General features: G+C 38.8%; 1 protein-coding gene across 1 annotated transcript in view; it reads right to left on the bottom strand.

Moving 5' to 3' along the window:
- The window catches only part of LOC126469717 (protein Daple), a 195271-nt gene extending 171327 nt beyond the window's left edge, over positions 1 to 23944 (bottom strand). The window contains exons 1-3 of the mRNA XM_050096907.1: positions 23415 to 23944; positions 15050 to 15138; positions 5372 to 5477 (exon numbers count right to left, since the gene is read on the bottom strand). Coding sequence (XP_049952864.1) covers positions 5372 to 5477; positions 15050 to 15138; positions 23415 to 23468 — 249 coding nt within the window. The 5' untranslated portion in view covers positions 23469 to 23944. The remainder of the gene's footprint in view (positions 1 to 5371; positions 5478 to 15049; positions 15139 to 23414) is intronic.
- Between the last annotated feature and the right edge of the window lie 3086 nt (positions 23945 to 27030).

Here is a 27030-nt window from a genome sequence, read left to right as displayed (position 1 = left end):
ACATTCAAACGAATAAAATTCATTAAGTAAGACACTTCGCTATTGTTTTTAAATAAATAAAATATTTAGTATGCAACAAGCCTTGAACTCAGAATCTTCCGATTAGCAGCCCAACACCTTAACCATTACGCCAACGCAGCTACTCATTTCTGGCATCTCCTGGAGCACTCTAAACGTTTGCAAAATACCGACAAACACTGTTGGGATGACTATGAATTACTCACGTTGCGTCGAAGTACAATAGGAAATAAACAATTACCGCTGTTCTTTATTGCGAAAAAGCGGTTCGTGAGACTGATACAAACACCTTTCCTTGCTATCGCCTGAATTAGGAGGCTTATTGTTTGTTTGGTTTAATTAATTAATAGAATATGAAGCAATTGGTGTAAAGAATGCTTTTTCCAAACTTTCTATAAAAGAAAGTCTGCTATCAAGACATTGCTTTTGTTCAATTACTTCATTTATGACTGAACGTTTCTAAAATTGAAGACACTCGTCCGTGCTCTGCACTGCAGTCGAGATCTGGCAACGTCGTTCTCTGTTCATTGGCTGACTGTGATTTGTGACGTCAAATACGCAGAACGAACCTAAACTCGGCCGCCAAGATACACGACGCGCACCTTAGTGTAACAAGAAGCACGATTCATCCAACCAGGCGACACATTTCTATTGATCCACGGTCCAATCTTGATGATACCTTGCCCTCTACAATCATAATTTGCAGTCCAGTCTTGATGATACCATGCCTACTACAATTTTAATTTACAATCTATTGATTCAACATGGGAACCAGATGTTCAACAATGTGTGCTGAACAGTGTACTCTGAAACACTTGTGCTTGCACCATATTTGTACTCTGTCATCAGATAGGTAACAAATCATTGCCTATCTTGCTTACTGAGTTGGCAAGTCACCGACCTCCATGTTCTGTGAGAAGGTGATACCTACTCATGGTTTCATCAGCTTTCAATCACTTTCCACAAATGTTCACAATAGCAGCCTACCAGCTTTACCATCTACGAGGTGCTCATTCCCAGTCATAAAAATCCACCCTTTGTCAAATTCACTTATGTCAATGGACTTCCCAACTACAGCCTGTGTCATTGCTAGAATGATTGTCCATTCATCTCTGCACTGCTTATACACTGAGGTGACAAAAGTCATGGGACAGTGATATGCACAGACACTGACAGTGACAGGATTGCGTACACAACGTACAAAAGGGCAGTGCATTGGCAGATCTGTCATTTGTACTCAGGTGATTCAAGTGAAAAGGTTTCTGACATGATTATGGCTGCACAAAGGGAATGAACAGACTTTAAACACAGAATAATAGTTTGGAGCTAGATGTCTGGAACATTGCATTTCAGAAATTGTTAGAGAATTCAATATCCTGAGATCCAAAGTATCAAGAGCACGCAGAGAATACCAAATTTCAGGCATTACCTCTCACCATGGGCAATGCAGGGGCTGGGCGGCCTTCACTTACCGATTGGGAGCAGCGGCATTTGCATAGCACTGTCCGTGCTAACAGACAAGCAACACAGTGTGAAATAACCACAGAAATCAATGTGTGACATATGATGAAGTTACCCATTGGTTGTGTGGCAAAATTTGGCATTAATGGGCTATGGCAGCATATGATCGACACGAGTGCCTCTGCTGACAGCATGACATCTCCTGCAGCACCTCTTCTGGGCTCATGAGCATATTGGATGAACCCTAGATGACTGGAAAATTGTGGCCTGGTCAGATGGATCCCGATTTCAGTTGAAAAGAGCTGATGGTAGGGTTCAAGTGTGGTGCAGGCCCCACACAGTCATAGATCGAAATTGTCAACAAGGCACAGTGCAAGCTGGCGGTGGCTCCATAATGGTGTGGGCTGTATTTACATGGAATGGATGGGGTCCTCTGGTCCAACTGAACCGATCATTGCTGGAAATAATTCTGTTCGGCTACTTGGAGACTATTTACAGACATTCATGGGCTTAATTTTTGTGGATGATAATGTGCCATGTCACTGGGCAACAATTGTTAAGTCTGGTGTGAAGAACATTCTGGACAATTCGAGCGAATCATTTGGTCATTGTGATCGCCCGACATGAAACCCATCGAACATTTATGGGACATAATCGAGAGGTCAGTTCAGGCATAAAATCCTGTACTGGCAACACTTTCGCAGTTATGGATGGCTATAGAGGCAGCACCACTCAATATTTCTACAGGGGGCTTCCAGTGACTTATTGAGCCTATGTCATGTCCATTTTCTGCACTATGCTGGACAAAAGTAGGTATCCCATGACTTTTGTCACCTCTGTGTAAGCTGTCATCACCACAGTGTGTTCCTGCAACATCAGCAAGAGGCATTCAGATTTGCACTGGGCACTAGTCATAATATTTTGGTTTATCAGTGTATGAAACATTTGAACATAAAGAATAAAGAGAAAGGAAGCAATGAAACTAAGCATTAAAAAGCTGATTTATCAGTGTATGAAGCATTTACGCGTAAACAATAAAGAGAAAGGAAGTAATGAAATCAAGCATTAAAAAAGCAATGTTATAAAATTATGTTTGTCACTTTTTGACTAAACAGTGGATGTAAATTTAAGTGACATGGGTGCAAATAGGTACAGTGAAGCAGGGGACAGTTAGCAGTAGTAGATTCAGATAGAATGTTCAGTTAGTGAAAACCTAATCCAGGTGAGCTAGTGGAGTAACTATGCAATGGAGAGAGCGCATCCACCTACCAAGTATACACAGGATGTAATGAGGGAGCACCCAGATGGCTCGAATATAAGATTTCAAAATGAATGTTGCAGTGTACAGTGCATCCAGTAACTGGATGATCTACCTTTGCATTGCACACTATTTGACAATAACCAAGTACCAGCCATATCAGCCTAGAACATGGAACAAATGTATCTGTGTAATAGACTAATTACACTTTAATAGACCCATCAGATGTGAATATGTAAAAGATATCATCAATCTGCTACAATGTCTAACAGAAACACTGTCAGTGGCCTTGCTTAAGATCTGTGGCAAGGTGCCATGTGAGGCAGCTACCAGGGCAGTTAAAAGGCTGGCCATAGCCTGTTTTAAGCCACTTCCTCTTTATCTATAACAGTTCTGATGTCAGTGTTCCTTTCATTACAAACTGTGTAATTCTTTGGACTGTGTTTCTTTGTTGTTCAATAAAAATATTTAGCAGCCAAGATTGCATAAATATTTCTTTATTTAACATAACCGGTTTTGATAGGCTTTGCTGTCATCTTCAGGTCTTAAAAGAGTCTTTTTGTTATGAAGCATGTTCATTTTACATTGGAGCTCATGCCAAGTTGACACGTGGATGAAAATAAGCACATTATAAAAGGTCTGTCACATCGAAAATATTTAAAAATATAAAGCACCTCGTGCAAATGGCCATGCCCACAAATATATCATTCATAGATGCTTGTTACATTACAAAAACACAGCACACAGTAGTACATCTGTTTACATAAGATGGACATATTTTATGTAAACTGTGCACACTAGTTCCTGCAAAATACTTTCTATTTGTAAAATTTTCAATATTTCAGTTGTTACGGCCCATCTCAACAATATTCACATGAAAAATGCAGATGCATTACCTAGATTGTCTATGGGACCTGATCCAGTATTTGATAGGAGAGAAACTGTATGCTCCCAAATATTTTATCATGTCATCCAAACCTCAGAAGAATTCCTGCAACATATCTCATGATGTATCAACAACTATAAGGCAAGATCCACTTCTCCACAAAGCACAACATTTATACACAACAAGGTTGACCAGTAATGCTATTGACAGCATGACATCCTTGGCTTTGTCAATATTTTGCAAAACACCACCAATTGCAAGCTAAAAAAGACATTTTCACATTTGAAAATGAAATATGTATGCTTGTTATTGCAACTGCTTTGTAACACTGCATTTGTGTCCCCAAATATTATCCACATGGCTAGAGTCAACAAAATCTACAGAACATTTGATTTTGCTGGATCTCTTTTGGAAGCCATATGACTCACTGTAATAAATTCACACCCCCATTTCTCATGTGTCAAGGTACAGCTTACCGTCAGTCAACACTATGATGAATTCACTAAACATCTCTCCCCTTGAAGGAACACCCCATATCCTTCTAACTGAGAATGAACCAAAATTTACAGCAGCTGTCTTTATGTGTTTTTAAAATTTAAATGCGTAAACAGTTGTGTGAGGTCACTTGTAAAGAAGCTTGAAATAATTTTCGAGCAACACTCATGGCCATTGCCTGGATGAGCCACTTCACTGCTGCCCTCACCGTACACTCCTCATTCTGCTGTTTCTGCCAACAGACTAAGGGGATAACACCACACTGTCCAAAGTTGACATTCAAGTGAGGACATACAAATTTAGGGCCACACTAGAACAGATCAAAAGAGTTGTCATGGCTAGTCACAGCTATCACCTAGCGATGGTTGCGACATCCCAGGGCCAACTGGGACAACACCAGAATCAGTTGTGTTCCTATCATCTGGGCCAGATGCCACCAGCTCTCCCACTCAGCCAGTATACTTCAGCCTCCCTTCAGGCGATGGTCCACATCATAAGACAGTCAACCAGCAGCTGACAACAAACTAACTACTCCACTCAGTGGGCACCAGGTCTGAAACATCAAATTTGAGGTACCCTTCCTCACCTCAACCGGAACATTTTCAGCTCCAAGACAAAGGGAACTAGTAGCTCATCCAGAGGCTGATAGAGAAAATATATCATCAATCTGTGTAATTGTACAATGTCTGTCGGGGATACTGTTGCAGTGTACAACATGAGCCAGCCAAGCGAGCTGATAAAAGGCCAGATGCCACTTCAGTGTTTACATATAGCAGTGTCCTACAGTGATGTCAGGGCATTTTTTATAACAAACTGTCAATATCTTGGACAATATCTGTTTTGCTATTAGGACTGTATCCACTGTCACTGGACTCGTGCTTCAATTTGTTTTGTGATAGGTTTTTTTTTTCTCTTCCTTGCCTACATTCAAAACAGACATTTCTCCTGCCTACTTCCTTACAGACCTTTCTACTTTGGCAACTTCATGCCACTTTCTATTTTTCAACTACTTGCTGCTCAGTTGTTAACTGAAAACAGGAATATTTCACTTAAATAAAATTAACTATTGCTAATGAATAACTCTGAATAGCATTTAACTATTGTTTTCAATTTTGTATAGCATTCACTTTTTTCATGCTTAAATGAAATATGATGTATTTCAAATAAAAGTTAAATTAATCTATATATCAATAAAAGAGGTAATATGATGGAGATACTACACAGCATTTAATAGAAATTAAATATTTTGTTACCTCATAGAGTGTCTTGATGTTCCTAATGATAATATCCAAGTTTCTAATTCTCTGCACGGCACTGCCCACACTAGGCACAACACCATGATGTACAGGTTCAGGGTCACTGCAAAAATGCATAAATAAAAATTAATTACCAAAAATCACAGTTTTTCATAAATCGAAGAAATTATCAAAACCAAAATACAAAATTGTTAAGGCTTTCGTGGTCACTTGTTGACAAACTGCCTATTGGCTTCTGTCTCGGGTTCTTCGGCCGACGTTCATCTAATGATTTTTCTGACGTTTCGCCAGCACGAGTGGCTGTAATTGTCAAAGCTTCACCCTCCATTGCCGGTGGTGAACTGGAGCCGAGCTCGCGGGCGGAGACTATATGTACCTAGCGCGCCAACATCCGAGGGCTTCTCCGCGGTCATTTCCGGTGCGGTTCTCCTCTTGCTACCTGCGACGGTCATTCGCTGCAGTACGGGAAGCCAGGATCCATTTACCTTAAGGCTTTCCTCTTTCTTGTTCAAACTGTTCGCATCTTTTTGTATTTCTACAGTGTCTTAGATAGGCGAAGGAGAAAAGAGATCCACTTGCAATGTTGGGAATATACTGTATATCATGCACATGTCGGAATGACTGGACGATCCATTAACACCAGGAACAATGAGCATAAGCGACATTGCAGGTTGGGGCAGGTGGAGAAATCGGCCGTGGCAGAGCACGCTCTGAATGAGACCGACCACGCAATAAAATTCGCCGACACGGAAGTTCTGGCTGTAGAAAAGCACTATCACACGTGCTTGTTCTGAGAAGCTGTAGAAATACAAAAACACGCGAACAGTTTGAACAAGAAATAGGAAATCCTTAAGGTAAATGGATCCTGGCTTCCCGTACTGCAGCGAACGACCGTCGCAGGTAGCAAGAGGAGAACTGCACCGGAAATGACCGCGGGGAAGCCCTCGGACGTTGGCGCGCCAGGTACATATAGTCTGCGCCCGCGACTTCAAGTTGAACAAATATATTTCAAGGAAGACGCAATACATGAAAGTTACAGATCAAGTAAACAGAGTACGACGTGTGTACACTTTAACAGTCAAATCATAACTGAGTTCGAGTCTAGCGGCCACTGGCTGGCTGGCCACTCAGGTGGCACTGCTGCTGCATGGCTGGCAGACAGCGCCGCATGTAGAGGACGAGCGTAACTGTGCGGCAGCACTTTCAAAGATTGGCGAGTCACAACAGAAATAACACAGGAAAAGGAGGAGTTGTTACATATATTAAGACAGAACACAAGTTCAAAAACATTGTGATCAGCACATAGAACTGTGCACTTGTGAATTAATGCTGAAAAATAGTTCACTTTTAATTATAACTGTATATAAATCCCCATTGGGAAATTTTGAACTTTTTATGAGGAATTTGGATTCCTTATGGTGCTATCTGTCAGACAGCAGCAAGCAGTTAATACTATGTGGTGACTTCAACATAGATTTTCTAAAGGATTCTGGTACAGAAAATGATCTGGAAACCTTATTTGGATCCTACAATTTGGTCTCAGTAGTTATCTTTACAATATGGGTGGATAAAGACGAAGTTCAAAAGTAAGAAAATAACTGTTTACTCAGTAACAAATGCTCTCTCTGTTCATGATGCATAGTTAGTTATGAAAATAACATAATGCCTTACAGTATGGATACTTCTCAGTGGAAATCAGTTAGAATAATTAATGTTCCAGGACGAATGTTTTTAAGAATAGTTTACAGGAGACAATCTGGGATGTAATTTATCTACTCCATGATAAATTCATATTATTTGCAAACAGCTTTCCGCATAAGCTAATCAGAAAGGACACTAAACAGCCAGGTAAACAACCATCAATTACAAGAGATATTAAGGTATCGTGTGAAAATAAACAGGAAATGTATCTTCTGGTAAGAACCTGCAGTAGTTTCACACTACAAAAAAATCTCACAATTGCTAAGAAAGGTTATTAAAAAAATCAAATAACATGCACATAATGTCAGAAATCAGTACTTCCAACAACAGACTTAAAGCAATATGGAATGAAGTATAGCAAGAGACAAGACAACCAGCCACAGAACAACACAACAGCACTATTGAACTGAATGGAAGGGCTACAAATGATGAGTCACACATAGCAAATGCATTAAACAATCATTTCTTAAACATAGTAAAAAGTTTAGGGACAAACAGTCCAAGGACGAAATCACAGCATTATGTTGAAAATGTTAAGTCTCATAAAATTCAATCATATGAATATATCACCAACTTCTCCTTCTGAAATTAAGAAAATTATACATTCTCTCAAAAATAAAAGCTCATCCAGTTTCGATGGTGTTTCCAATACAGTATGAAAAATTTGTTCCCATGTGATACGCCCAGTCTTATTTGAAGTATGTACTGCATCACTAACTCAAGGCATCTTTTCAGAGAGGCTGAAATATGCCATTACAAAACCCCCCTTTAAGAAAGTTGATAAGAGAGATGTCAATAATTACCGACCTGTTTCACTGCTGACATCGTTCTCAAAAATTTTTGAGATAGTGATGTATTCTACAATAGTATCCCACCTTAGCAATATCCCTAGCAAATCACAATTTGGGTTTCAGAAGGGTTGCTCTACTGAGAATGCAGCTTACTTGTTCACCCATCAGATTTTACATGCATTAAATAATCAAACAGCACCAGTTCGTATTTTCTGTGACCTCACTAAGGCACTTGACTGTGTGAATCACAGTACTTGCCTAGATAAAGTAACATTTTATGGGATTGATTGTATAGGCAACCAATGGATAATGTCATATCCAACCAAAAGAATGCAGAAAGTTGTACTTAGTAATTCAAGTCCAGGGACATAATTCTGATGGGGAGAAATCACATATGGGGTTCCCCAAGGTTCAATCTTCGGTCCATTACTGTTACTCATATATGTAAACAATCTTCTGTCTAGTATAAAACAAGCACAATAAGTTCTTGTTGCAGATGACACTAGTATTGTTATCAATCCAAGCAAAAGAAATGGTAAACAAAGTTCTTAAAGGTATCATTGATTGGTTCTCTGCAAATAGTCTCACCGTCAATTTTAGAAAGATCTAACATATTCAGTTTTGCATGTCTAGAAGTACTACACCAATGATAAGTGTAACATATGGTGAGGAAATATTAAATACGGTGGAAACTTCAAAGTTTTTAGGGATCCATATTGAAGAAAATTTAAACTGGAAAAACTACATTTTAGAACTCCTAAAACAATTTAGTTCACCCACATCTGTGCTCAGAATCATTGCAAGTCTTGGGGAGAGACCAATCAGTAAGCTGATATATTTTGCATATTTCCATTCAATAATGTCGTAAGGTATAATGTTCTGGGGTAACTCATCTTTAAGAGAGAGAGACTTCATTGCACAAAAATGTGCTGTAAGAATAATATGTGGTGCTCACCCAAGACCATCTCATAGACATCTGTTTAAGGAGTTGGGGTTTCTGACTACTGCTTCACATTATATTTATTGCCTCGTGAAGTTTGTGTAAATAATCCACTACAGTTCTAGAGAAACAATGAGGTACATAATTACAATACCAGAAGGAAAAATGGCATTCATTACTCCCCATTAAGGTTGTCTTTAGCACAAAAAGGGGTGCACAATGCTGCAACAAAAATTTTTAATCATTTACCCAGTGATATAATAAGTCTGAGATATAGCAAAGTAAAATTTGATAACAAACTGTGAAACTTTCTATTTGACAACTCCATAGAAGAATTTCTATTATTGTAATGTGTAAAAGGCGGTGGACAGAAATTACTAACTCACATCTGTATGTATTTTTCCTCCTTTTAATAAAAAAAATAGAAATGTTCAGAATGTAACCATATGTACAAAATAATTTGCAATGTGAATCTATAACGACTTGTTCCACATTATTATGATTTATTGTTGAAAATCCATGGAACATGTTACTAATTAACTAACTAGCCACAAAAACCCACAAGACATTTGGTAAAAGTGCACTTACAGTGTCGGCAGCTACTGTGTTGAAATAATGTTGGTATAGTTCATGTGTTGAAAGATGGGAAGTGAATGCAACAAACTGTGCATCAGTTGCCAGCAGCCATTAGCCAATCAGAATGCTTGTTCACAATTTGCTATGGTTCATACATAAAGTTCACTAGTATTTTGTTCTATTAGGTTAGATTCAACCACAAAATCAGAATTTTCACCAAAATTGGAAATAACACATACAAGTAGGTAACTGGAATGATGAATGTATATCTTGGTCTATGCTACAATCAACCTATAATGGCAGTCATACACTGAAGAGCCAAAGAAACTGATATACCGGCCTAATATCATGTAGGGCCCCCGCAAGCACGCAGAAGTGGCACAACACAACATGGCATGACCTTGACTAATGTCTGAAGTACTGCTCACGGGAATTGACACCATGGATCCCGCAGGGCTGTTCAAACACCTGTAAGAGTACGAGGAGGTGCAGTACTCTTCTGAACAGCACATTACAAGGCATCCCAGATATGCTTCATCTCTGAGGAGTTTGGTGGGTAGTGGAAGTGTTTAAACACAGAAGAGTGTTCCTGCAGCCACTCTGTAGCAATTCTGGGCATGAGGGATGTTGCATTGTCCTGATGGAATTGCCCAAGTGCGCTGGAATTCATGATGGGCGTGAATGGATGCAAGTGATCAGACAGGATGCTTATGCACGTGTCACTGTCAGAGTCGTATCTAACCACATCAGGGGTCCCATATCACTCCAACTGCACATGCCCCACACCATTACAGAACTTCCACCAGCTTGAACAGTCTCCCCACTGACATGCAGGGTCCTTGGATTCATGAGGTTGTCTCCATACCCGTACATGTCCATCCACTAGGTACAATTTGGAACGAGACTTGTCTGACCAGGCAACATGTTTCCAGTCCAATGTCAGTGTTGACGGGCCCAGGCGAGGCATAAAGCTTTGTGTTGTGCAGTCATCAAGGGTATAAGAGTGGGCCTTCAGCTCCAAAAGCCCATTTCGATGATGTTTCGTTGAATGGTCTGCACACTGACATTTATTGAAGGCAAGATTTGATATTTTACCGAATTCCTCATATTCATGGTACACTTGTGAAATGGTTGTATGGAAACTCCCCACTCCATCGCTAGCTTGGAGATGCTGTGTCCCATCGTTCATGCGCCGACTATAACACCACGGTCAAACCCACTTAAATCTTGATAACCTGCCATTGTAGCAGCAGCAACCAATCTAACAACTGCATCACACACTTGTTGCCTTATATAGGCTCTGCAATGTTACGCCCAAATATTTCATCGACGTGACTGTCTCAAGCGCTACACTACTAATGGAGTATTCAAACATTACAGGATTCTTTTTCCTATTCATCTGCATTAATTTACATTTATCTATATTTAGAGTTAGCTGCCATTCTTTACACCAATCACAAATCGTGTCCACGTCATCTTGTATCCTCCTACAGTCACTCAACGCCGACACCTTCCCGTACACCACAGCATCATCAGCCGCACATTGCTATCCACCCTTCCAAAAGATCATTTATGTAGATAGAAAACAACAGCGGACCTACCACACCTCCCTGGGGCACTCCAGATGATACCCTCACCTACGACGAACACTCACCATTGAGGACAACGTACTGGGTTCTATTACTTACGAAGTCTTCGAGCCACTCACATACTTGGGAACCAATCCCATATGCTCGTACCTTAGTTAGGAGTCTGCAGTGGGGCACCGAGTCAAACACTTTCCGGAAGTCAAGGAATATGGCATCCATCTGATACCCTTCATCCATGGTTCGCAAGATATCATGTGAAAAAAGGGCGAGTTGCGTTTCGCAGGAGCGATGCTTTCTAAAGCCATGCTGATGCATGGACAGTAACTTCTCTGTCTCAAGGAAATTCATTATATATGAACTGAGAATATGTTCAAGAATCCTGCAACAAACCGATGTTAAGGATATTGGTCTGTAATTTTGAGGATCCATCCTTCTACCCTTCTTATATACAGGCATCACCTGCACTTTTTCCATTCGCTCGGTACTTTACGTTGGGCAAGAGATTCACGATAAATGCAAGCTAAATAAGGAGCCAATGCAGTAGAGTACTCTGTAAAACTGAATTGGAATCCCATCAGGACCTGGCGATTTATTTATTTTCAACCCATTCAGCTGCTTCACAACCCCAGGGATGTCTATCACTATGTCCTCCATACAGGAATCTGTACAAGACTCAAACGGCAGTATGTTTGTACTATCCTCCTGTGTGAAAGATTTCTCAAATCCTAAATTAGAAATTTCAGCTTTCGTTTTGCCGTCTTCCGTTGCCAGGCCAGACTGATCAGTGAGTGCCTGGATGGAAGCCTTCAACCCGCTTACCAATTTTACGTAAGACCAGAATTTCCTTGGGTTTTCAGCAAGATCTTTTGCTAAGGTATGATGGTGGTAGTGGTTGAATACTTCGCGCATCGCTCTTTTTACATCAGCACGAATCTCTACTAACTTTTGCCTGTCCTCATTCTCCCGATCTTTCTTGTACCACGAGTGCAACTGCCTTTGCTTCCTGAGCATTCTCCGAATTGCACTGTTAAACCATGGTGGGTCTTTTCTGTCCGTAACCCACATTTTCGGCACATACTTGTCCAATGCATGAGTTACAATGTGTTTAAAATTTGCCCATAATTCTACCACGTCCATCATGCCTACACTGGAAACATTACTTACTTCAAACTGTGAAGAAAGCTGCACTTGCATTAAGAGTACACTCTATTTCTGGAGGCCAAACGGTCACAAAGAAAGCTTATTTTGCATTCTATCATGCCATATGGAATTGTCTCTTGTGGTAACTCTTTTCTTGCTCAGTAAAGAGTGATTAGAATCATTAGTTGAGTTGGTCTAACAGTCTCTTGATGCAAACCACTTAGCCAGCTGGGAATACTTACCACTGCTCACTGCTTCTCAACACATTTTTCTCATAACTGTTTCAATACAAAGAACTCCACTCTCTTCAAAAGCAACTCAGCAGTCCACATGCACGACACTAGATTTAAGACTGACATATTCCACTAATCAAAAAATTTGTCTGTAGTGCACTGATGTGCTAAGTATGTTCCAAGTATGACACCATTGAAGCGTGAAGATAATGTGTACTTTTAAGCATCAGTGTGATACTAAAGTAAAACCTATTTAAAAGTCTACTAAAAGTTGAATCCACCTGCTCCTTCCTCTAACCACAGCTTCCAAAATATCATGTGCAGAGTGCAAGTTGACATAGCACAACTGGCATTAATGGAACCCATGCTCACTGCTGTGAATAAGGTTATTTTATTCCAGGTAAGTCATTATGTTCAAAGTCAACATTTGTTCGAGATGTTTGCAACAAATAGAAGTGAGTGTTACAGGATGGTAGTTTTGTAAGTCAGTTGTTACCTTTGTTGCTCTTCTCCAATCACTGGTAAAATTCTGTGGATTCTATGTAAATTTGATATGAAAAGAAGTAACTCATATAATTGTATGTAATAAGCCACGGATTTCACTGGAAGTTGGGAATTTAAGATTTAGCAAATTCAACTGCTTTTCATTTACATCATTCATTGTAGTGGTTGGTTGGTTAATTTGGGGGGAGGGGGGGGTGGGGGTGGGGGGACGACCAAACAGCAAGGTCAAGGGTCCCATTGGATTAGGGAAGGATGGGGAGAGAAGTCAGTCGTGCCCTTTCAAAGGAACGATCCCAGTATTTGTCTGAAGTGATTTAGGGAAATCACGGAAAACATAAGTCTGGATGGCTGAATGTGGGTTTGAACCATCATCCTCCAGAATGCGAGTCCAGTGTGCTAACCATTGTGCCACATCGCTCAGTCATTTTAGTGGTATGGCAACTGTATGCTAACAACTTCTGCTGACTTTTTTGAGGGAATATTTGTGGCAGAATTAACATTTGTCTGTTTCAATTCTTGTATCAACATCTGTCTGGTCCACAATTTCTGTGCCAGTGGCAAACTGCACATTTGTTCAAAATTGATAAAAGTTTTTGGAAGAGGTCTTACAATACGGTTTTGTTACAGCACCTACTGAAGGCTTTTTGCATTGTCATGGTGTGTGTTTTACATTTACTTCCACCTATTTGAAGTCTATTTCATTTCACAAAGTTGTCAGTGGATATCACATTGTCTGAATCAAAGAATGCTCAGTGCTTGGAATTTATCATCTGGTTTAACTGTGGCCCACCAAAATCAATATCCACCACTGTAACTGATAATGAAACAGATGTACAATTGTGAGACAGATATACAGCCACAGTCAGACTCATGTGCTGTGCACAGTGATATTTGTCCAATATTCTACAAAACAAAAAAACTGCAGAAAGTAAGAAGTGTGGAAAAATTAACAGTTTACACTTTCTTTGCTGAAAGTAGAGACATTGACACAGCTTCATCTGGAGAAGGTAGAGCAATAACAAAAAAGTCCAAGACAGGAGTGCAGAGACAGGCTTGCACAATATGTATTTTTTCTCCTTTTAATCTGTCAATAAGTTTCACTATTCACAAATGTTGTGATCAGGAATTATTAATAATTACTGAAAATATGTGCAATTAGTTATTGTTACTTCACTTTCCTACTTATTAATGACAAGTAATGAACAGTTAATTAACAACTCAGAAGACATCAGTGCAGTGGCACACTGAATGATTTACAACCACTAAACTAAATTACGATCTTTACCTCCAACAGCAATGGCCCCTAATTGTAGCCATACAATGAATCAGGGTGTACGTTATGAATAGAACCACAACAGACATTTATACTTTGTGTCTACTGAAGATACCAGTAGGCTGATAAGTTTCATGTAGTGAATGGAAGGATTTTTGTAGTAGCCTACGAAAGGTGAAGAAAAAGGTAATGTATTGTTAGCATAAAAATTGAAACTTTTGTTGTTTGTGTTATTAAGACTTTGTTTATTACTCTTCAGCATTTTGTAAAATATACAGAGCATCATGTGGATGTAGGTTAATTGAGACATGAAAGATTAGTTTAAATTTTCACCACCACAGTAAGTGAGTGACAGTTCTACAACACACTGGTGAGTGTCTTTTTTTCTCCAAATGTATTTACATTACCAAATTGTGGTTAGATTAAGACACGAGTAATTCTTAAAGTCACTGATAAAGAATGTTCTTGCAGACTATTCTTTCATGAACTGAACCCAGCCATCATTATATCCCTGGGCAATCCCATCACACATTATAGAGAGCGCTGCCAACAATGCTCCACAAAGCATATAAGTAAGTTTTATTATTAATTACCCCCAATGACGCCCTTTTCACAAAGAAATTAACACATTTTTAGCGATTCTGGCTGCTGACAAAAAGGTGAACTGCAACGAATTTTTTGTGGTTTCCTAACGTACTTTGAAATCATATCAATAAAATGATTTGAACTACTAGCAATTTACATGTCTGAAAACAGGTGGAATACAATAAGATAAAAAATCATAATAAAGAAAGATAATGAAGAAAATAAGAACAAAAAGCAGGTGTGGCATTAGTGCCGTTTCAAGAACTAACAAGACACTGCAGAGTTGGTCAATGAAAAATTCTCCAAAGTTCATCCTCTATATACCAAAATGAGACATACTTACATTTGTAGAAGTACTTCATATAGCACAACACCATCAACCAGTTCTTCATAATTGGGAACTCGTCCTTCATTTTCAAGACATGAGTAAAACTGTAAACAAAATAAGTTGATTACCTAACAAAATGGCTAAAAATAGCATTATTCTGAAATGTTGATTTATTATCTATCCAAAAATATGTCTCCCCTTTATCTCTAAACACAAGAAATATGTACATTTTGATACTAATCATCTTATTCAATGAAAAACACAGTACAAGTTCTGTAGTGGACCCTCTTGGATTTTTCATACTTTATATGACATGCATCAAAATACTCATTGGAGACTTCTTAATTATCTAAGGTTGGTTTCCTGAATTTATCTTGCAGTTTTAGTTTCAATTATGAAAAGTGCACAAAATATGGCACCAACATTAACATGCTGCACTACAGATCAGTCTGTTAGCAAAACCTTTATTTTGCAACAGCTGCTGTGAGCTGTCAAGCTGCAGTACTTAAGATTACAGTTACCAACGTGCCACATGTGACACTGTAACTTATTTATGTGGATTCATTCCCAACATAACTATGGGATATGTCCGGTTTTGTATGTGTAGAGTAAAAATATTCAATAATCCCAATATGTGACGTCTTGCGTATTCCTGAAAATGACTTAGCCTATGGTCAAAACACACAATTTGAATAAAGAACGTTTACACTCAGTTTACTGTAATGTATTCACCTATTCTGACAGGCACATGATCAGGGTAGTGAGTAATATATTCAAATGTTTTATGTTATATTTTCTGACTTTTTCCACATCCATGAGAATCGTCTCATTTTTGGGTCTATGGAACAAAAACTGCAAAAACTGAATCTAATCTAAGTATCTACAGGATGTGGATCCTCACAAAGAAAATTAATGGCCTTTATTTTGCGTTCACATTCAATGGCATCCCCAATTCACTACCATATCACCACCTTGCAACCTAGCTAGTTTATCAGCATAATCAAATTTTCAAGCACACTCTAGCCAAAAATTCTTCAGTCTGAGTCAGACATGAATGTTAATCAACAGGCATAGATTATTATATCACAAATTACTCAGTTACAAAAAGAAACTTGCTGGGTTATAGAGGAATGTTCGACACCAGTTGTTGGCTTAGACCAGTGACATAGGAAATGTGTGACAAATGCCATAAACAATGCGGGTACTGTAATGTGATGTTATTGGCAATCTTTTGAAACAGAGTAAACTATAGATCAGTCTGTGAGCATGGCCAGGTTTTTTAGTATCACATTTGTTTCAGTCCCCACACAACTAAACAGTAGCCTTACAACCTACCCTAGACCTCACGCAAAGCTACAGATCACTCTTTGGCTTCTCCAACTCTCAATCAAACTATTACCTTCCAACCTAACCTATACCTCAAGCTACACAACAGATTAACCTGTCACCACAATCAGTCTTTCTTTGTGTTGGCTTCAGCAGCTAACAACAATACTGTGAATATATTCACGTTAAAGTTACACGACAGTAGCCATTAACATCACTTTGCAGCACTGGCCGAAGCTGACTACTCCTGTCAAACATTCCTCTTGACCCCATGTTGTATGCTACAGCATGACATTTTAACACACGTTCTGTGTTTGATTACAGCAAAAAGGAGAACATCTAATTCTGTGGAGTGACACCAAGAGTTACTACCAGGGAAAAAAACAGCTTTTGTAAACTGTTTTTGGCTCATTCCATGTCAATTCAACCAATTTGAGAAAATGTTCCAGCTGATAGTCTCAGATTTGGCTGAAATTTAGCACACCAATGCTACCAAGTGTGGAACACTCATGTACAAAATTTTAAGTTCCCCTGGCAATTAGTTCCAGAATTATGGCTTGTGAAAGAAGGTGGCATGACCCGGAAATTGCAACCCGCATCTGGCAATCTATATTCAGACCCAACATCAGGTCTTAAAACTTTGGAACTATTCCACAGAATCCAGTGAAATTTTTACAACCCAGTAACATCCACTTAGAGAACACACTCTATGAACCAAAACACCAGCAACATATTTCTGAGGGAAAATAAAAAATTCCAAAATGTGATTTAAAAAAGTAATATGTTGAAAGGTACATATTGTAGGTACCCTCTATGCCAAATATAATTCACTCAAAAAGGGTATACATTTTTTTGTGGTAAGCTTAATGTGGCCTAAACACACACAGAATTCATCTTGTCCATATCAGTCATACAAACAGAGTTACATGCACACAAAAATTTGAAAAATTACCTGAAAAACATGGATTTTCTAAGTGTGGTAGCACAAAAGTGACAAGCGATATCCAAGCCAAATTTCATACACTGCATAAGTAGACCATAATATAATATGTGGCAAAATTTCAACTTGTTATTGCAAGGCATTTGTGTACAATAAATGTTGACAGAGATGTATTTGGTTACATTTCTTTTAAAACAATTTAGCAAGTAATAGTGATGATGCAGACAGCTTATTTCAGATAAAGCTGCAGCAATTGTTGGGAACCTTTAGGCAACAGAAAGTTAAACAATGGTAGTTTTCAGGGACAGAATGAGTCATTGTTAGCCAGGAACAACAAAGGAAACAAGCCACAATTACAGGTTACTCATGTTTTTAAGATTCTAGGTCAGACTGGTCATTACTGTTGTGGAAAGTCAGTATGGAGGCAGAAGTGTACTAGTGGTGCTTCTGTTCAAACAAGTTGCAGTATTGGTAGAGCACAAGCATCTGAATCTCATAAAACAACATATGGAACAAAATGTGGCATTCGCTTTGTACTGTATGATCTGGATGAATCGGACCAAGATTTGTTGCTATGGAGATCTGGAATACACCCTGTGGGCACAAGAAGTACAGTTCCAGGAAGCTTTAGTGTTTGTTATCATCATATGAAAGTGTTTCTGGATAAGTATTCTTTCCTACAAAGAAGTTGTTTTGATCCATTTCGGATTCACAAGAAGACAGTGAAGTGTAGCCTCAGAGAAATTGATATAAAATCAGTACTGAATGTGAATCAGTGTATGGGACTTAACATGAAACCAGGACAAAAGTTATGTTCCAGGTGTGTTACACTGCTAAAAAAATGAATAATATTCTGATAATTTACATGACAGTGACGAAGAGTATCAGCCACCTACAACCACAGCGGATGAGCAATTAAATACTTCAGTGACTGCTCTTGGTTTGTCTCCCATGAAGACACACAAAGTTGGGAAGAGAGACAGGCCCAGCTATGGTAGAAGAAAACTACAAGAAGCTCAAATGGAATTAAAACACAAAATAGCTGACACACTAATGGTGGAAGATGAAGAACTATCTGCTCCAAAGGAACAGAAGTCCTGCCAGAAATGCTCTGATTTGGACAAAATCGTGCATGATTTGAAAGGAAAATGTGCCATATCCACACGCCAGAAAAATGTAGTTATTCTTACCCTTGCACCTTCCAGCTGGTCTATTGACTACACTGTAAAGGAATTCAATGTTTCTACATATACGGTAAAGCAAGCTAGGAAAATAAAAGCAACACAAGGAGTGCTTCCACAACTTCAGCAGGCTCAGGGTAAGCAATTGAGTTCAAAAATAAAGGTGCTAGTGTCGGAGTTTTATGAAAATAGTGACTACAGCCGAATAATGCCTGAAAAAAAAAAAAAAAAAACTATGTAACGGTGAAAATGGGAAATATATGTGTCAGAACTATACGTAGAATTCAAGGAAAAGTATCCCAATACCAAAGTAGGTTTATCATCTTTTTTCAATCTTCGGCCAAAATGGGTTGTGCCAGTTAAGTGCAAGGGGCACACACAATGTTTGTGTATGTGAGACCATCAAAATGCTAAGCTGATGTTTGTTGCTATAACGGATTCTGGTCTGGATTACAAAGGTGCAATGAAGCTGCTAGTGTGTGACATCAGTTACTACCAGTGCATGATACACAGGTGTGAAAAGTGTCCTGGTAAGGCAAATCTTGCAGAACACATGAATAACAAACTGTACGGTGCACTCCTTATGGATGACGAACTTGTTTCTTATGAACAATGGACACACATGGATCGCACAAGTCTTGAAACAAAGCAAAGTACAGTGGAAGATTTTGTTGAAATGTGTTGTCAAAAAACGGACAAACTGACCACACACAGCTTCACAGCAACAGCACAATCGGCTTATCTCCAGTTTTGTAAGGATAATTTGCAACAAGATGAAATTATAGTAATACTAGACTTTTCTCAATATTATGCATTTATAGTTCAAGATGCCATCCAAGGATATATAGGGACAACAGTCAGGCAACTCTCCAGCCATTTGCGATTTACTATAGAGGTGAATCAGGTGATGTGTGTCATGAATCTGTGCGTTTTTAGTGACTGTTTAATTCATGATACCATTGCAGTTCATGTTCACATTCGCACTGTCATGGCATATGTGCAAAACAAGCTGCCTCACATACATTTTGCAAAATACTTCAGTGATGGGGCAGCTATTCAGTACAAAAACTGTAAAAATTTCAAAAATTTATGCATGTATTACCATGATTTTCAGATTCACACAGAATGGAATTTTTTCGCAACAAGTCATGGCAAAAATGTATGCGATGGTATTGGTGCTACCATTAAGCGCATGGCATCACGAACTAGTCTGCAGCACCCTACAGAAGGTCACATTCTAACACCTCTTCAATTATTTACCTGGGTACAGAAAAATATCTCTGGCATACAATCATTCTGTTTCGAAAGCTGAGGTGAAATCAGTCGAAGAGTTGCTAAAATGCAGACTAGAACACGTTAAAACTGCTGCAGGCACAAGGAGCCATGATCACTTCTCTCCAGCGGACTCTGACAATGTGCAGATGAGCAGACTGTCCGGTTATAACTATAGGTTCATGCACAACATGTGTCTTCACAGTGTGTCTGACTCAGGATTCAGAAGCAAAAGCACCAACACATAACCAGGTTGCAATGTTATTGCTGTTTATGATGACAAATGGTACTTAGGATGTGTTGCAGAGTGCTGTGAAGCAGAAGCTGATGTATTTGTGAACTTCATGGCACCAGCAGGATCAGCAAGATCTTTTCATTGGCCACGTTTGGCAGACAGGTGTTGGATTCCTTTTGAACATATTCTTATGACAGTTCCAGTTACTACCACCGTGTCAGGAAGACAGTACAATTTGCCACTCAATGTACAGAGTACAGTAGCTAAAGTGTGGGAGAACTTCTGTTCGAAGCACAATCTACTGGTTTTTAACAGTTAAGGTGCAGTAAACATTAATGATAGGTTGTGTTAATCTGTCTACAGGGTGTTACAAGAAGGTACGGCCAAACTTTCAGGAAACATTCCTCACACACAAAGAAAGAAAATATGTTACGTGGACATGTGTCCGGAAACGCTTACTTTCCATGTTAGAGCTCATTTTATTACTTCTCTTCAAGTCACATTAATCATGGAATGGAAACACACAGCAACAGAATGTACCAGCGTGACTTCAAACACTTTGTTACAGGAAATGTTCAAAATGTCCTCTGTTAGCGAGGATACATGCATCCACCCTCCGTCGCACGGAATCCCTGATGCAGCCCTGGAGAATGGCATATTGTATCAAAGCCATCCACAATACGAGCGCAAAGAGCCTCTACATTTGGTACCGGGGTTGCGTAGACAAGAGCTTCCAAATGCCCCCATAAATGAAAGTCAAGAGGGTTGACGTCAGGAGAGCGTGGAGGCCATGGAATTGGTCCACCTCTACCAACCCATCGGTCACCGAACCTGTTGTTGAGAAGCGTACAAACACTTCGACTGAAATGTGCAGGAGCTCCATCGTGCATGAACCACATGTTGTGTCGTACTTGTTCTAGCAGCATAGGTAGTGTGTCCCGTATGAAATCGTGATAACATGCTCCATTGAGCGTAGGTGGAAGAACATACTGACGAAACTAAAATGAGCTCTAACATGGAAATTAAGCGTTTCCGGACACATGTCCACATAACATCTTTTCTTTATTTGTGCGTGAGGAATGTTTCCTGAAAGTTTGGCCTTACCTTTTTGTAACACCCTGCATATGTTGTTGCTTAGTGACTAAACAGTTGTGGGAGAGGATAAGAAGAGGCAGAACAGTTTACAATATGTTTTTACAAAATTGTGTTGTGGAACAATGGCCACATCACCAAATACATCTGTCAACTTCCATTGTACACAGATGTCTTGTAATAACATGCTGAAATTTTGAGATATATATCATTACAGTCTACTTATGCCCGTGCGAAATTTGGCTTTGATATCACTTGCCCCTTTTGTGCTACCACACTTAGAAAATCCATGTTTTTCAGGTAATTTTTCAAACTTTTGTATTCTCGTGTGCATGTAACTCAGTTTTTGTGACTGATATGGGCATGATGAGTTCTGTGTGTGTTTAGGCCACATTAAGCTTTTAACATATTACATTTTTTAAATCACATTTTGGAATTTTTTATTTTCCCTCAGAAATATGTTGTTAGTGTTTTGATTCATGGAGTGTGTTCTCTAAATGGATGTTACTGGGTTGTAAAAATTTCACTGGACAGTGTGGAATAGTTCCAAAGTTATTAAGACCTGAAGTTGGGTCTGAAGATAGATTGCCAGATGCGGGTTGCAATTTCTGGGTCACACCACCTTCTTTCACAAGTCATAATTCTGGAACTAATTCGCAGGGGAAACTAATACTTTGTACGCGAGTGTTCCACACACGGTAGAATTAGTGTACTGAATTTCAGTCAAATCAGAGACTATGAGCTGGAGCCCCTGGCTGAACTGACAGAATGACCCTTTTGCAAGGTACAGTGGTATTGCAGTTTGCCACATCTGCAGCAGTGCAGACTTGAGTGTTATTCTTAGTCTCACATACTCAGTTCTATTAATTTGACTTGCACTTTGATACACCACCTCCGAGTCTGCTCCAACTCTTCAACACAAAATGACATCTGTCATCTTGCGCTAGCTGTATCTACATGCTGAAGCTGATACCCAACACTGCAAACTTTTTGAGAAAAACAGCTCACAAATTTTTTGTCATTGCCCCAAGCACCGCTCTCTGCAGAAATCTTTTTCTCAATGGACAATGCAGGTCCTCTGCAAAGAATCAAGAAAAGTTGGACAAACAGCAGTTACTAAATTGCTAAATTTTCCTGGTCCCTAGGCTCCCTCGTTGGTAGAAGTCTGAAGACTTTGGGCAGCAGGGGATCTGTGCCTGGCCACTACCAAGATCACAAATTTAATAATATCAATTTTGAGTGCAGCTTTTTGTAACCATTATGGTATGTGGTGAATGTCAAGCTGAGCTGTCAGGTTTGTTTGTTTCAAAATATGTCATGAAGCAAATCGAGGCCCACCACATGAGATACCTACAATTCCTTGGAGAAACTTCATTAGAAAACAGTCACAGAAAATAATCAACAGTAACATCTAACACTGCTTTTTCAGAACTGATACAAAATATGTACCAGTAAGTATCATTATTGAAAATTAACAACTCCCAAAACATTTAAGCATTTGTTCCTTCTGTGTATCACTCAGCATTTGTATAGATAGGGGACGCAGAGTGTACGTGTAATACCACTATAGAATAAGGTGCGCATTGCTCGTTCCCCCTACAGCAGTCGATGTGTTGATTGTAACTTTTTTCCGTATTCCTTGGACCATCTCTCCCCTTCCCCACGCCATCTGTAAATAATCAGTAAAAGTTGGGCAAACAGAAGACATATGCATCATATCACTTAAATCCACCATCTATTCTTCCATTTCATTTACTGCAGCTTTCTTGGTCTCAAAATATGTTCCAGTCATAGGCCGAATTCAAAGTTAATTTGTAAGGTTCTGAGGAAGCTTATCCAAACAACACTCATTTTCTTATACAATATGAAGATTTCGACACAGCTGTTCCATAGCCTCTATCTGGAAAACATGCCACAAATAATTACTCAATTCTGCAGTGGTGTGCTGAATGTGTATATGCACGCCCTTCTTATAAATACCAACAAAACATCAGTATAATAAGAAATGTTTTTAATTTGCATAAATAAGAGGCACAGTCACTACTGCAATTGCTACAGCACATGCCCCCACACATCACAACGTGGTCCCACATTTAATATAAAGCACATGTAAATATAATCATCCAAGCACTCTGTGATGATTAAAGTTGCAAATGACAAGACGCAGAGTTTCAGATACACAGCCAAATTCCTGTCAGAAAAGTTCCTAGCATAAGCTTTGTGAGTTTACCTTATTTACTGTCACTAACACATGTACAGAAAAGATTAAATGGGCCAGTAAATGAGTAACAATGATAAGACATATTAACCATACTATAAGAAGCATAAACTAACCCACTTCACTAGCGGTGCCGACATGAATTCCTCCAGCTCTACTGATGTAGCCATGGCGGGGAATTTTATTCATGTGCTGTTTCTCCTACACGTGAGAACTGTGAAGAATCAGTCTTGATAGCAGTAGTCTTGATAACATTATGTTACAAGACTCAGCACACTGCAAATTTACGTATTCTCACAAAACAAAAGAAATTGCATTAGATCTTCTCGGGCTTACGCCCGTAAGCATTTCCAGTCTCAATTCAATAACACACTACTGGGTTACTCGTATCACATGTTCATCGGGAAGAAAATTACATTGTTCTCAATTCCTACATTGTATTACAATGGTCCAACTTGACAGCTTTATTACTGTAGCACCCTCATTGTTAGTTCTTTCGAAAAGCCGTCTAGACAGTTGTTCCCACTGCTTCAAAACACACATACACTACACCTACTACTGCCATAATACTAATGTATTTCCTATCCATATGAACAACTGACAACTGCAAACATCAACAACAACAGTTTCCGCAGTTGACAACAAACCAGTCACTTTTCCGGTATTATCGATGTGTAGCAATCGATGATTATATCGGACGCTTAATAATAATAATAATAATAATAATAATAAAAGAATAGGCCTCCGGTATGGTCTGCCAGTCGTAAAAGGCGACGAAAAGAACAAACCACTAATAGGGCTAACCCCCCTTTTAGTGTGATTACTTGGTTCAGGACAGAACTAAAGAAGCCTCGGACAAGCGCCGTCATGGTCGGGGACGACGCTTGAACCCTATGCTCGCCCACAATGGTAACGACACTGCTAGCCAACTGGAAAATGATTTAAATCCAAATAGAGGTGTTTTGCAGGATATGCTTCCTGCAACCACCCTAGAAGGAAAACAAAGACAGAGGATGAGATGGTCAGATGAAGTTAATCGACACCTCATGTTCTGTTATTACCAAGCAACAAACCTAGGAACCAACACAACTGGATACAGATCACAAGTATACACAACAATTTATTACCAGATACCCGGAATTAAAATTTTTAACAGAACAACGACTAGCTGATCAGATCCATGTAATAATAAAAAAATAACAGGATACCCCAGTCAGAATTAGAAAACATCAAACAACAAGTACAACAAATACTGGAACAAAATAATGTGCAATCAGAAGAAGAAGAAAATACAGTAATGGACTCAAACATCCCAGAGCAAACAAAGAAAGAACAACACGCACCAATTAAACAATCAGAGGAAAACGAAATCTTAAGACAGCCACCAGAACAAGCACAAATAGAACACGAAGAGACACACGTGTTAGATATAGAAGAGAAATTTCAGCTGACGTATATAGAATACAAAGACACAAATACAGACATCAGACCATTCTTGCATAGACTGCCAAATAACCCACAAGCCGAAACAACAATAAAAACTATCAACACAATCATACACAACAAAATAAATGAAAATACAACTATGGAAGAGTTACAACTACTGGTTTATATAGGAGCACTCACTACACTAAATATACACACTAGGCAGAGATCAGAACAAACCAACACACAGAAAGACCCACAAAACCAGCATGGCAACACAGGCTACAGATCAGAATAGAAAAACTGAGAAAAGACATCGGACAGCTAACACAATTTATAAGAAATGAACTATCAGACAAAAAACGAAAAAGGTTAGGTAAAATCTCACAACAAGAAGCAATAGAGCAATTAGATGAAAAGAAGCAGAAATTACAAGCATTGGCCAAACGACTTAGAAGATACAAAAAAAGTGAAAATAGAAGGAAACAAAACCAAACATTCAACACAAACCAAAAGAGATTTTACCAAACAATAGATAACACACACAATAAAATAGACAATCCACCAAACATAACAGACATGGAACACTTCTGGAGCAACATATGGTCAAACCCGGTACAACATAACAGGCATGCACGGTGGATACAAGCAGAAACAGACACATACAAGATGATACCACAAATGCCTGAAGTGATAATTTTGCAACATGAAGTCACCCAAGCAATTAATTCTACACACAATTGGAAAGCCCCTGGAAATGATAAAATAGCAAATTACTGCTTAAAGAAGTTCACCTCAACACATTCACATCTAACTAAATTATTTAACAGTTACATTGCAGACCCATACACATTCCCTGATACACTTGCACATGGAATAAACTATCTGAAACCTAGAGATCAAGCAGACACAGCAAACCCAGCTAAATATCGCCCCATAACATGCCTACCAACAATCTACAAAATATTAACTTCAGTCATTACACAGAAATTAATGACACATACAACACAGAACAAAATTATAAATGAAGAACAAAAAGGCTGCTGCAAAGGAGCACGAGGATGTAAAGAGCAACTGATAATAGATACAGAGGTGACATATCAAGCTAAAACTAAACAAAGGTCGCTACACTACACATACATTGATTACCAAAAAGCCTTTGATAGTGTACCCCACTCATGGTTACTACAGATATTGGAAATATACAAAGTAGATCCTAAATTGATACAGTTTCTAAACATAGTAATGAAAAACTGGAAAACCACACTTAATATTCAAACAAATTCAGATAACATCGCATCACAGCCAATACAGATTAAGCGTGGAATACACCAAGGAGACTCATTAAGTCCTTTCTGGTTCTGTCTTGCTCTGAACCCACTATCCAACATGCTAAATAATACAAATTATGGATATAATATTACTGGAACATACCCACACAAAATCACACATTTGCTATACATGGATGATCTAAAACTACTGGCAGCAACCAATCAAAAACTCAACCAATTACTAAAGATAACAGAAGTATTCAGCAATGATATAAATATGGCTTTTGGAACAGACAAATGTAAGAAAAATAGCATAGTCAAGGGAAAACACACTAAACAAGAAGATTACATATTGAATAACCACAGTGACTCCATAGAAGCGATGGAAAAAACAGATGCCTATAAATATCTAGGATACAGACAAAAAATAGGAATAGATAATACAAATATTAAAGAAGAACTAAAAGAAAAATATAGACAAAGGCTAACAAAAATACTGAAAACAAAATTGACAGCAAGAAACAAGACAAAAGCTATAAATACTTATGCTATACCAATATTGACCTACTCATTTGGAGTAGTGAAATTGAGTAACACAGACCTAGAAGCACTCAATACACTTACACGTTCACAATGCCACAAATATAGAATACATCACATACATTCAGCAACAGAAAGATTCACATTAAGCAGGAAGGAAGGAGGAAGGGGATTCATCGACATAAAAAACCTACATTATGGACAGGTAGACAATTTAAGAAAATTCTTTCTAGAACGAGCAGAAACTAGCAAAATACACAAAGCAATCACTCATATAAATACATCGGCTGCACCACTGCAATTTCATAACCACCTTTACAACCCTTTAGATCACGTAACATCAACAGATACGAAGAAAGTAAATTGGAAAAAGAAAACACTACATGGCAAGCACCCGTATCATCTAACACAGCCACACATCGATCAAGACGCATCCAACACATGGCTAAGAAAAGGCAATATATACAGTGAGATGGAAGGATTCATGATTGCAATA

The sequence above is a fragment of the Schistocerca serialis genome, chromosome 3, assembly GCF_023864345.2.
Source record: "Schistocerca serialis cubense isolate TAMUIC-IGC-003099 chromosome 3, iqSchSeri2.2, whole genome shotgun sequence".
NCBI classification, from domain to species: Eukaryota; Metazoa; Arthropoda; class Insecta; order Orthoptera; family Acrididae; genus Schistocerca; species Schistocerca serialis.
Note: the sequence above shows the minus strand (reverse complement) of the source record. Positions and strands in the feature narration are given on the sequence as shown.